This window comes from Erpetoichthys calabaricus, chromosome 16 (assembly GCF_900747795.2).
Source record: "Erpetoichthys calabaricus chromosome 16, fErpCal1.3, whole genome shotgun sequence".
NCBI classification, from domain to species: Eukaryota; Metazoa; Chordata; class Cladistia; order Polypteriformes; family Polypteridae; genus Erpetoichthys; species Erpetoichthys calabaricus.
Window position 1 is genome coordinate 69,856,672 of NC_041409.2, and position 13,304 is coordinate 69,869,975.

The 13,304-nt window shown below is 40.2% G+C and overlaps 1 protein-coding gene across 1 annotated transcript in view; it reads right to left on the bottom strand.

Moving 5' to 3' along the window:
- The window catches only part of LOC114666849 (uncharacterized), a 60,781-nt gene that overhangs the window by 32,141 nt on the left and 15,336 nt on the right, over positions 1-13,304 (bottom strand). The window contains exons 4-5 of the mRNA XM_051919712.1: positions 6,354-6,512; positions 5,324-5,518 (exon numbers count right to left, since the gene is read on the bottom strand). Coding sequence (XP_051775672.1) covers positions 5,324-5,518; positions 6,354-6,512 — 354 coding nt within the window. The remainder of the gene's footprint in view (positions 1-5,323; positions 5,519-6,353; positions 6,513-13,304) is intronic.

A 13,304-nucleotide genomic window follows, 5' to 3' on the forward strand; every position in this document is an offset into this window, starting at 1 on the left:
AGGTAGACAGCCTACAGATCAATACTTTTTTAGATATGGAATTGTGTGTTGCTTTTTGTCATTGACTACTAACTAACATTTGAAATCTCTCACTTACATACGAGTAGCCACATCCAGCAAGGTCAAGGCAAGCTCCATGCATCAGCATTATTTGGTTTCTAGAGAAGAACGAGGCTAACTGTCCTTCAATACACTGAAGACTCATGTAGTGCCATTCTTTCTGCCAAAACCATCTTTAACCTCATCCAGTTATTTCTACTATCTTTGGTGTTACATGCACAGTGGATCAAATCACTGACATCTGCTGGACATTTAGGATTCACCACAGAAGGACATTGCTTTAAAATGACAGAAGCTGCAGATACACAACTACCTCATTAATTTTTTTCCCCTTGTATAGGGTGACCCATTGTTTTTTTTGACATCATTGACCCAGTTTGCCATTATTGCATACATATTAAATCATTTTTATAGTGTGTGAACTTTTTTATTCTAAAAAATCTATCCATCCACCAAATGTTGAAATCTGCCCTTTCTAGTAAAAGATTACAGGAAGTCAGAGTCTAAGCCCTATAGTGTCAGGTGCAAGGTAGGAAGCAGTGCAGTAGAGGGTGCAAATCAAACAAGAGGGTATATTGACACCCACCCACCCACACATCAAGCATCACCAAGAGCCAGGGGGTGATGGAGAGGAACAATACATAACCATTAACCATGCTGAGAACTAAACCCAGTTTAAAATGTCTTCTTTAAGTAATTTTACTGTATATGTGGGGTGTGCCATGCCTTCGTTGTTTATTGTGGAGTGTTATTTTTTCAGATATTTATTGTATTCATGTTTTTGGTTACTATTGTTCTGTTTATATATTATTTATTATCTACATATTCTGTGTCCTCCTGTGTTCCTTTTGTTTTGTGGGTGGGGCCCCAAGAGGTGGAGCCATTCTGACATCACTGTTGGAGGACCACCCCCAGCCTATGTAATTGGAGGCAGGGAGTAGGACCTTCAACAGTTCCTTGTCGTTTGGAGTGTTCATTTAATTGTGAGTGTTGATTTTCTGGATTCTGAATTTCTTTTGCTTCTGTCTTTAGTTCTCAAGTATTGAATTTCATTTAGCCAGACGAAAAGAAGATTTACAGTTCCTCTCTTTTTTGGGGCATTTATGTGCATTTTTATAGGAAATTTAAAGAACTATTTTGAACATTTGAAGCCGGATCCCCTCTTGAAGTTTGGAATCAGGCTGCCTTTGGTGAGGTCTATTTCATTCTGGTTAAGGAAAGTCCTGGCTTGGTTTATGAGTGTTTTTGGAGGCCATCACCCTCTTTCACTGTTTCAAGTGCAGTCAAATCATATCAAAACCAAGCAGAAGGCCATATATTAGCTGAACAGGTATTCATTTCTGTCTAATTAAGAAACTGGATTGGACATTTGTGACCACTGCTACCCTTCTGGTCGTATCCAAATAATCCAGGATTGTGAAACTGGCCTAATGTCATGTAGTATCATTTAGACTACAACATGGTTGAGCTCCTCGAAGGCTGATTTCTTCCTTGTATCTCTCTCTGCCAGGACAATGTTCTGTCTAAATAATAGTTCTGGATTTTTTTGTGTAAAAGACCAGGAGGACATCATAAAGCAGAGACACGGAAGAATTACAAACCAGGAATCAAACCAATCTTTCATCAAAACAACGATGAAACAAGAATCATAATCAAAAGTTTAGAGCAAAACATGTTAAAACCAGAAAAGCTCTAAGAAAACACAAGCATTTTTTCACAAGTTTTTCCAATCTCAGACACAACATAAAAGATGTTCCAATATTTATATGGATGTTTCAATGACGTCGCATGTAGCACAACCCTGGAGAATCCTGGGACATTTTACCCTGGCAACCATTGACTTCATTGCCAGAATATGGTGATGTCTACAAGAAAACAAAATGGCATCACGGCATAATTGCAAAATAAGTAACTTTCTTGGGAAGACTTGGATCACAAAATAAATATTAACAATAAAGTTCTTGGGTATGAAAACCCCATAAACAATATGCAAATTAATGCAAACATTACAAGGAGGCGCTATGAAAGTTAAATAAAGAAATCAGTCGCAACAGATAATAACAAACTGTGATACTGAAGGGCTGTGCGTCAACCAATCAATTAATAACTAGCAGCCAAACAATAATGTGATGCTAAGTGAGTTGAATAGATAACCAGTAACATGAAGGATCCCACTTATAGCTATGTGTTCATCATTCAGTATCTATTTCAGTCTCAAGGTCTGAGAAATTTTGACCTTTCCTGGTCTGAAATTTTCTTGGAGTTCTCAGAAAAAAGAAAATCAAAAATTTTGGAAATGTTTGGTGCAGCAAAATGAAAGCATTAAGAAGGCAATGTGGTTCAGGAGCAGCAAGTCCTCCTGTTTGCAACACCTGGTCATCTTTCACATCACTTTGTATCCTGTTATTTTTGGTTGCTGGTTAAGGAAAGAAGAAACTAAAAAGTCACATCAATAACAATTAAGGTAAAAGTAGTATGTCCTATTAGCAGCGGTAACTGGTTATTACCTACAAAAATGGCTATAAAGTACTCCTGCAGCCACTGTGGCTATCCAGGATCTTAGTTCGATACCCCTGCTCAAGACACTAAGCCCAGTTCATGCTGGATAGGCTCTAGGGACAAAGACCCTTATATTCGTTTAGGCGGGTAAAGATAGATGGACCTGTATGTTCTTCTAATGTCTATGTTTGGCTTTCTCTGTGTACCTTGTGTAATGTCGTCTGTGCTGAGTTTGAGTCTTCTACCTGTTTCTGGGTGGAATTCACCCTACAGTTTATAAGACATACTGTACTGTCAGGCAACATTAAACTGTTCCAATGTGGTCACCTTTGTGTGTATCTATGGAATGGAATAAACATCTATTTGAGTGTGGGTGCAAGGTGACCTCTGACACTGGCTATGTTATTACCTAATAATGCTATTTAATAACTGCACAGTATTACATTAAACTTGTAACCAGGGTGACGTGATGGCAGTTATTGAAGTTGCCATATTTATAAATTGACATATTTACTGTATGTTTACTGCATTTATATACAACTTTGCACATATTCTGCACTGCTTTTCTTCTTTTTCAAAAGGTATATTTGAATTTTTACTGAACACTAACCTATTTTATTTTATTTTAATTACCCACCGATTGAGTTGCCCATTTTTAATAAATCACCTGGGTTGTGGGTGGGGTGTAGATTTTTAAAGAAGCTTGTTTGGGTTAGAGAGAGAGTTTGAGAGAAGAAGGACTTGGGTTCCACAGAGCAAGGTATGGAGAGTTGGGGTTGAATAGCCTGGCTTTGGGTTTTTGTTTCTTATTTCTTATTAAAGAGATGTAATTGTTGTAAGATAGCCATCTATGTGATAAATTTGGATAGGTGTATCTAGCTGTGTAAACTTTGTTTAACTAGATAGCTAAGTTAGTGTTGTCCTCCTGCCTTGTTTCTGTTTTGTGTAACTTTCTCCATAATTTTTGACAATAAATAGAGTTTTTTTTAGTTAGCTGGTTTAGTTATTTTCTGTGTTTTGTCTCCCTCACTCTCTCACTTGTGTGTGGCCTATTTATATATATATATATATATATATATATATATATATATATATATATATATATATACCTCTAGGCCTTTTGGTAGGCCATAACACAATAAAGACATATTTATGGAGAAACCAGCTCGAGTGGCTGATGTGTTTATGATTCTATCCAGATTCAGAAATGTGAAACTGGAAGGAATCTGAGTGATTGATCTTTTCAACTCACTAAAGGGCAAAATGAAACCTCTGAATCTGACATACAAAGTCAAATGACTCAAAATTCTTCCAACAGACTTTATTCTTCGCAAAGTGAGAGATCTCAACAAAAAAAGGGTGAGAATGGAGACATTTTCTGAACCTGAAAGCATCGTCAACATCCACCAACTGATATGTGTGCCATAACATTTTATTAACTGCAAAACAACTGATACAACATCTCAAACCAAACAAACTGAAACAAATATCAAATAATAATTACTACACATTAAAAAACACACCAAAAAAGTCTTAATAATGAGCTCAATCGGTCAGCAGTGCTCCACGTTCATAAACGAGAAGTGTGCCACAAAAATATACACTGAAATCTTCCTAACAGCATGTTACATATGCAGACAGCTTATCAAGAGGTGCTTCTAGAATGTTCGTCATCCTACCAGAAGTGGACAATTTGAACTATTGCTTAGACAAAGACAAAAAAAAGAACCAGGCTGATAGATGATAAACTGATCAGAAGACCCTAAATTGTTTCGCACCATTATCAGTTGTCTGCTGTTGAATCTCAGAAGCCCAGTAGGTCACAGGGCTTTTAATGAATGTAGAGGTTCTACAGCACTTTGAGTTACTTTCATGTATAAAAATATGTTGAATTCATATGTGCAAGCATTCAATCGTCCTACTTAAAATCTTTTATTGAGCACATTTACTGTATCTTGTTTAAAATTCTCCAAAATGTTTCCAGGGCAAGATTCAACATTTGAACATTGCAATCGACCTCTAGCCTCATTGGGTCACATGTTTTGGGCGTGCACCAAATTAACATCATTTTGGACCAAAATCTTTAAATGCCTTTTAGACAGCCTTGGTGTCACAATCACTCCAAATCCATTAATAATTGTGTTTGGCGTACCTCCAGATGGTCTTAAAGTAGAGAAGGACAAACAAACTGTAACTGCCTTTATTTCACTATTAGCTTGTAGACTTACAGTATATCTTGCTCAACAAGAAGAATCCCACCCCACCACTTTTAAGTCAATGGGTAACTGATGTTATATAATATTTGAAATTGGAAAAAATCAAACTCTCACTTAGAGGATCTGTTCAAACTTTTTTTTTAAATATGGCAGGATCTAATTAATCAAATCTTAGAATGAGCACTTATATCAGGGAAAAGGATATTCTTCTGTCTTTGTTTTTTTTTTTAGTTTTGCTTATTTTGTAGTTTCTCCTCTCTTTCTCTTGGGTGGGGCTAAGTTATGGTTTGTTAAACTTGACATGATTTTATGGAATGCTGTTTTTTAAATAAAATTAATAAAAAAAAAATTTGAATAAATAAATGCTGTAGTTGTTTGGTAAGCCCAGAAGAATACAGGCAAAACAGCACCTTCTTGTCCAAACTGTTCTTTGGGACAAGATGAACCTGCTCTACCCTGTTCTACATATTTTGACCCTAAAGCATACAGTCGGCATTCACTCCATGGTCACCTATGCATTTGGGAATAGAAAAGTGAAGAGAACATACCGAGACCCTGGTTGCGCTGTGCCCAGTCATTCCCAGCAGGAAGGTGATACGGAGTTTGGCTCAGGGAGGCTGTGACAAGGGTCACAGCAAACATCTCCAAGTCATCCTCCTGACTCTCATCTTCATCAGATTCAGGTGTGTCTTCTGCCTCCTCCTCTTCTTCCTCTTCATCTCTTTCCTCACTGTCATGCTCCTCTGCAGTAGAGGGAAAGACGGAAGTGAATGGAACTTCTGCTTCAGATTAGCCTTTCAATACTTACCATTTTCATGCCAGTATAGTGAGGAGTATCAGAGCAGATGGTGTGATGGAAAGCGGGGCATCAGCGAGCCCAAACCCCGACACAATCACAAACACACTGTCCCAGGTTCAAATAAGGGTTGGTGTATTCACCAATATCCTTTCCACAGTTGCAAGAACACAAAACACAGGTTTCTCTCTCCAATATCCACAAAATCTCTCTCCTTCCAACTCTTACCACTGCACTGCCCTCCTCCAGTCGAGTGTTGCCCTTCTTTCTCCCAGCTCCGATCTACCAGGCCAAGGGAGTACAGTCCCTTTTATTAAGGACCCAGGACTACTTCCAGTGCCAGGGCCATTGCCCGATGGAAGCACTTCCAGGTCATACGGAAGTCTATCACAGCAGGGAGCTTGTCTCCCTGCAGCGCCCTCTTGTGGCACCCAGTGACCCCAGCAGGGCTGCTCTGCCGGACTACATCTCCCTGCATGCCTCTGCCATCTAGTGTGCTGGGGGAGTAAAAAACCCCCAGCGATATTTTTTTCTTTCAATGGGCTGTCTGTCCATCCCTTCCAGATCCCTTTCTTCCCCCTGGCCGGGATGCTTATTTGGCTCTTAGGAGTCTCCTGTCCGGGCAAGGAACCATTCCCTCTCCTGGCCTGGATACCCGTCCTGCCCATGTGGCATCTACAATGGTTTTAAAAACTAACCAACTCAATACATTTTTGAATGCATCTTGGAAAATACTGATTTGCCCCCTCAATGCACACCCTCCCGCATTCCGCCAGATGTACCTTCAGACTCCAGTTTCTCCAGATCCTCCAGTCCAGTTTCAGGAGGGGGCCGCAGCCGACTAACCAGGCTTCCCGAATGCCTGCTGCTAGAAATCACAGGGTGGTGAGTCTGCATGCTGACAGAAGCGGTTTTGTTAGAAGTTTGGGTGTCTCCTGTTTCTAAAGAGCAGTGAAAGAGAAAACACAAAAGAAGGAAGCCTGCAGTTGACTTTTTGTATATAAATAAACTATCAATAAACAAATCAGTCATAGTCAGCTTCTGATTTTCAAAGCAGCTGTTCAGTCATATTCAGGGCTCTTGCACAGAGATATGGTAGTAAGCTGATCAGGGTACAGTGACTGTGGTCTTAAGCACCTTACTGGATTCAGTCTTATTATTACACATGAACATCATAGGTCACTCAACCATTAGTTTGTTACTGCACATTTATTTAAATCAGTGTTTTCAAGGGTTTTTTTGTACTCTCTGAATCTGTGATACTTAAGGTATATTTCAATGTTCATAAACTAGGACGACCTGGTTGTTGATTCTAAACTGGACCATTGTGAATGTGTGCCCTGTGATGACCTGGTGTCTTGGCCAGGGTTAGGCTCCACGCATTGGGGCCCTGTAATAAAGAAAATGGATTCATACAATATATGAAAAAAGAAGGGATACTGGTACAGTGGAGCACTAAATTGTTATTTTGATGGGGTGATTTTCCCTTTTGTGCATATAGTCATGACAAAGAAAAGAAGGATCAGAAATTGATGAGAACAGCAATGCTTTCATGTCTAACTAACCAACCTCCAGTCTTTAGGGCTGACTCAGGATGTAAAATTTATTGCAAGGTAGAGGAAGGTGACCAAAACCAGTTTGGATTCTTTGCAGGACATTCTATGAAACATCCCCCGCATAAAACTACCTAGCTGGCAAGTATCCACTACTTGAGGGCAGGTGTGAAAAGGCAGTGTGTGCACCCATTGGTCTGAAGTATGGTTGTTTGGGAATGGCTTTCAATCAGAGGCCATTCTGTACCACAATACCCCATTGGTCTAAAGATTTGGACAGGAATGTATAAAGTTGGCTGCTTTACCCCTCCCTCTCCTCTCTCTCTCTCTCACACCATGGCCATGAAGAGAACAACAATGAGGAGCACAACTCGGCAGCCATATTGAGACAGGCATGCGGCCTGTCCTGAGGAAAGCTGACTAGAAATGATGACTTGACCAGAGACATTTGAGTAACTACAAGTCTGTGTGCCGCCTGAAACTACACATCAAACATTCATCACATTGTATGGTTGCCTATATTCACGTGTACTTTGCTACTTTATTATTATTATCCATCCATCCATCCATTTTCCAACCCGCTGAATCCGAACACAGGGTCACGGGGGTCGGCTGGAGCCAATCCCAGCCAACACAGGGCACAAGGCAGGAACCAATCCCGGGCAGGGTGCCAACCCACCGCAGGACACACACAAACACACCCACACACCAAGCACACACTAAGGCCAATTTAGAATCGCCAATCCACCTAACCAGCATGTCTTTGGACTGTGGGAGGAAACCGGAGTGCCCGGAGGAAACCCACGCAGACACGGGGAGAACATGCAAACTCCACGCAGGGAGGACCCGGGAAGCGAACCCGGGTCCCCAGGTCTCCCAACTGCGAGGCAGCAGCGCTACCCACTGCGCCACCGTGCCGCCTTTATTATTATTATGAAAATTATAAATAATACATTATTGAAATGTGTAACTTAACCCCTGCTAGTCCTTTTACTCTGCCTAATTGCTTGAGGTACAAGGGAAGGTGGGGAGAAGTGCTAAAGTACAATCCCTTATAAATAGTGGTACTTTAAGTCTATGTGATTTGAGGCACCCTGATAAAGCATGCACAATAAAAAATACAAAAGCGAAAGGTTAAGTCACATAGGATGCTACCAAGACAAAACAGTAACATTTATGCAAAATACGTGACATGCAAAAATGAGTGATGTGATGCAAAGTGAGGCACTTTCGGGGATACTCCGCACTGTGTTGTTTCAAAGCAATCACAGCTTCATGGGGGAGGTTATTGCTTTGATGCAGTGAATGGTGTTGCACACCAGGGAACCAGCTATGAAAAGTGATGCAGTACAGAATGAAGAGCGATTGGGAGTTCATGGGGGACGCCCCCTCTGCTTTATTGCTTCAGTTGCGATCACAACTTCATGGGGAAGATTATGGCTTTGATTCAGTAAATAGCAAGGTGCACCAGGGAGGAGGCAATGACTATCCATCCATCCATTATCCAACCCGCTATATCCTAACTACAGGGTCACAGGGGTCTGCTGGAGCCAATCCCAGCCAACACAGGGTGCAAGGCAGGAAACAAACCCTGGGCAGGGCACCAGCCCACCACAGAGGCAATGACTAATATGGTGCAAAGTGTGGCATCCTATCTTCACAGGTAACTCTCCAAAGTCCAAACTACCAACAGATTTGTAAGATGGTGCCAGTGCTTGTGATGAACCAATCAGCACAGTTCATTACGCGAGCCCCACCCACAATAGTTCCTGGTTGAATGAAAAGTACGTATCCTGAAAAAAGCTAAAAGAAGTACCAGGAACTACTTACCATGAACTACAAATGGTCCCTGATTCCTGAAAAAAGTTCCTGCAGTGGGAAAGTGCCTTATTGTATGCTGTCATTATTGTTACTAAATAAACTGCAGTCAAGAAACTTCTGTAGTTTACAAAGCAAGAGAGTTATGGAGAATGTTTTTTTTTAAATTACATTAGAATATTATCTTTATCTAGTCATTTAGCCCGTTACAATAATGGGCGCTAGAACAGTAGTGCATAAACATTAGTAGGAGCAGTCTATATTAAATGGCAAGGGACTTTGACCTCATTCTCTTTGTTGGTCGTATTTTTCTTTCTTTCAGCCTTTCTTTTGTTGATGTTTACTTGCTGAGCTGACCGTTCTTCGTGGGCTGCCGCCGTGTATTGTGTGTCTTTAATTTTCTGTGACAGTAATACTGTCTTGTATGTCTGCTGGCTTGTACGTCAGTAATATACCTTTAATTTTCTCTGGCGGTAATACAGGTATGTGCATCGGTAATATGCCTTTAATCTCTTCTGACAGTAATACTGGCTTGTATGTGGCTGTAATATGCGTCACTGTATTGTATACCTTTAATTTCCTCTCGCAGTAATACTGGTTTGTATTTCCGTAAAACGCCTCTAACTTTCTCTGACAGTAATATCGCGCATCGCACCGTGCCCCGCGCATGCGCACTTCACCAGAAGACACACACACACAGACACCTGGACGCACACAGGGATTTTATTAAAGAGGATACACACAGTCCCTGGTGGTGCAGTAGTTAGTGCTACTGCCTCAAAGACCCAACATTGTAATACTGTGCCACAGGGTACAAGGTGTCCCTTTGTTTGTGAAGCCTTTTTAGCTATTCTTGATTTCCTCTCACATTTCCTGAGACATGCATACTCAACGTGGGTGAATCTTTGAGTGTACTCTGTGATAGACTGGTTAACTCCTACCCAATGCCCGATAACATAGACACTGGCTCCCACAACCCTAAATTGTATTAAGAGGGGTTTGCAGTATTATAATCAAAGAAAAAAAAAGTCTGTTTAGTGTACTGACATAAACACCTAGTGAAGTATGGGCAAAATATTCAACATGACATTACGTATGAGCGATGCCAGTATACTAGGATGAAGAGTGCATTCCATTTTCCTTCTTCTGTGTGATTTTATCAGTATATCCAATTATGAAGTGTTGCTTCTTTCCCTCTCTGCGGGTGTCTCAAATAGAGAATTAGCTTTTTTCCACAAGGTTTCAGGAATTAGGAGCATGGATCCAAAAGTAAGGGGTACATCAGGTAAGACAATTTGTGTTTTCTATTAAGTACAGTGAAGTTCTGTATTTAATTCGTTTTTTTATCATGACACTGAAGAAAGACTCTGTACTCTATACACCTGACAATACCACTGCTACTGCATTGCTTTCATTTTCCCCGTGTAGAAATTTTGAAAATGAATACATAATAAATTTTAAGATAAAACCAGGACCATGTGTGAATCATGTATGTCTCAAAGCTAACTGGAGTTTTTGTTTCTTCTTCTCCATTGTCAACTAGCTATAGTTCATTAATTCATTAATGGACAGATATTGTTGGGTTCCATTTGTTTTCCAGTCTGTTTAAACAAATCTATGTCTGTATGTGTACTCATTATGTAATTAGTCATTTTTTAATTGCATTTACATGTAAACTTGTTAAATACAATGTTCAGAGTCTGCTCTCAGTAAAGAGTGCTATACAAAAATAAGCTGAATTGAAATGAATTAATGTATGCAAAAAAATGTAATAATTTCTATGGAGGCAGACAACTGGTCGTCCTCACATGTGAATATTGTACAATATGTTTAAAATACTCCCCTTTGGAAAATAATATGGCTGGTCATGACCTCTGCATTCAATGGGTTGCATTCTCTGTAATTAATATGATTTGAAAAAGCTCTCTGAACTGAGTGTGCTGCTAACTTTGATATGAAATATAAATGTATGGGACATAGAACTGATTGTATCCTTGATTAGTCAATTATGTCCTGTAATGTCAGACAAGCCCACTTTGGGCTGGAGCCGATCAAAGCAGCATTAGACTGAAAGTAGGAAACAGCTTGGGACAGGACACAAGTCCACCGCAGGACCATTCAGGTTAATATTTCCACCCATCCATTTTCCAACCCGCTGAATCCGAACACAGGGTCACGGGGGTCTGCTGGAGCCAATCCCAGCCAACACAGGGCACAAGGCAGGGAACCAATCCTGGGCAGGGTGCCAACCCACCGCAGGGTTAATATTTCTCTATTATAAAAAAAAATCTTGGAAGGTTGGAAGGAGACGAGGTGTGATTTTCTCAGAGAGACACCTTCACGTCACGCAAGATGAGTCAATGTGCCAAGAGATTTAACCACGCCTACGGCCGGAAATAAAACAAAGAGTAGATGACAAAGTAGAACATTGTAAAGAATTAAAAAATGTTGGTGCGACACACATGCAGAGCAGGTTAGAGAAAATGGAAGTACAAATCGCAATAGCGTAAACAAACAGAAATTACTACTTGGTGAAATAACGGAACAACGAAAAGAGATTGAATATATTGTTCGGATTTGAACTTTAAGTCAGAGACTTGTAGATCATCTAATTCATGTTGCCATCAAGGAAAAAAAAGTAGTGTTTCTTCCCAATGAAGAGGTGTATCTGCGAGAATTAAAATATTCCAAAAATATTGGTGCGGTACACATGCAGAGCAGGTTAGAGATAATATATGTATGAAAATTCGAAAGTCCCCAAAAAAGGATAGTAAAGATCGCATTAGTGCAAACAAATGGAAATTATTACTCAATGAAATATAAAACAATGAAAAGAAATCGAATATATTGTTCGAATTTAAACTTTTAGTCGGAGACCTGTAGATTGTATAATTCGTGTTGCCATCAGGGAAAAAAAAAAGTAGTGTTTCTTCCCAATGAAGAGGCGTATCTATGAGAATTAAAAGATTTGTTGGTTGGTGAAACAGAAATTCCGTGAGAGAAATCATTTCTCACTTGTGTGAATGCTATTGTCAGACACATTTCTTGTAGAGAGAAAGAAATGATATTCACTCAAGGGAAGTTATACGTTGCATTGTCACGATGTAATTCCAAACACGGAATCAAAATTCAATGCGATATTGATGAAAAGGTAAAAGCGAAAAGAGTTTGAATATATGGACATAGGTGATATGACAGAAGTGTGCCACGTGAGATGGGATTTGGGTGTATGGCAAGCTAAGCAATTTATAAAATAAAAATAAATAAAAAAAGTTAATTTTCACCTGCAGAGGAATATTTATGTAAGAACAGTAGCCCTTTGTTGGTCAAGTGCAATAAGCTTAAAATGAAGTAGCTGGACTGTGGATAAACCAGATAATTCATCACCTGGATTTTTGAAGTAAATTGTTATGTCATAAGTATCTATAAAGGACGGTGTGCATGGCAGGTGTCCTGACCGGCATGGGTTAAGGTTCCTTACCTGGGCAGGTGGCCAGCCTGCTGGAAGCACAAGGAGAAAGGCAGGGTCTTCCCTGCCTTAGCCAGAAAGTTGACAGAAGATGCCAGTTTAGAAATGGGTACCCGGCTGGGTTGGACTGAGGAACAATACCAGCTGGGAGGCCAGTGTGACAGAAGGACCAGAGCAGACAACCGACCAGGGTTAAATGCTCCCCTGACATGTTAGGTGCCAGAATCTCTGATCCCTGGGAGGAATGCTGGGAATTGTAGTCCTATTGAAGCAGTCTTGCTGGGTTCCTGGGGGTGTTGCTAGAGGGGGCTGTGGGGATTTGTGATCCTTGCTCTCAGGGACTTCCACTCAACCTGGAAGTGATTTCATCAGGCTATGCCCTAGCACCAGCAGTATTCCCAGGTTTTAACATAAAGGAGGACACTCAGCCTCTTTGGGAATGGAGTTGGACAACATTCGCCTGGGAGGAGTGGAGAAATAAAAGAGAGAGAGAGAGAGAAGAAAGAAGTGGAACATTTGTGATTCTACAGCTTGTGAGAAACTTTTTTGTAAGGAATTTTGGTTAATAAACCTTGTGTTTGAACTTGGGACTTGTGTATTTGTGGTAGTGTTTGGGGTTTGGGTGCTGCAATGCCCCTAATAGTCACAATGTATAAAATGTATTCACAAGCTAGTGTGAAAAGACAGATGCAGAAGAAAACACAACATAATAATAATAATAATAATAATAATAATAGGAAGAAAATATATGTGCCCAACCAGACATACCTTTATGGTCAAACCACTTTACAACACAGTTGGGCAAAACTTTCCCAAAATGATTACATTGTGGTATCACATGAGGACTGTTTCATAACCAGTTTTGAACTTTGACTTGCGCCAGTTCAGACAGT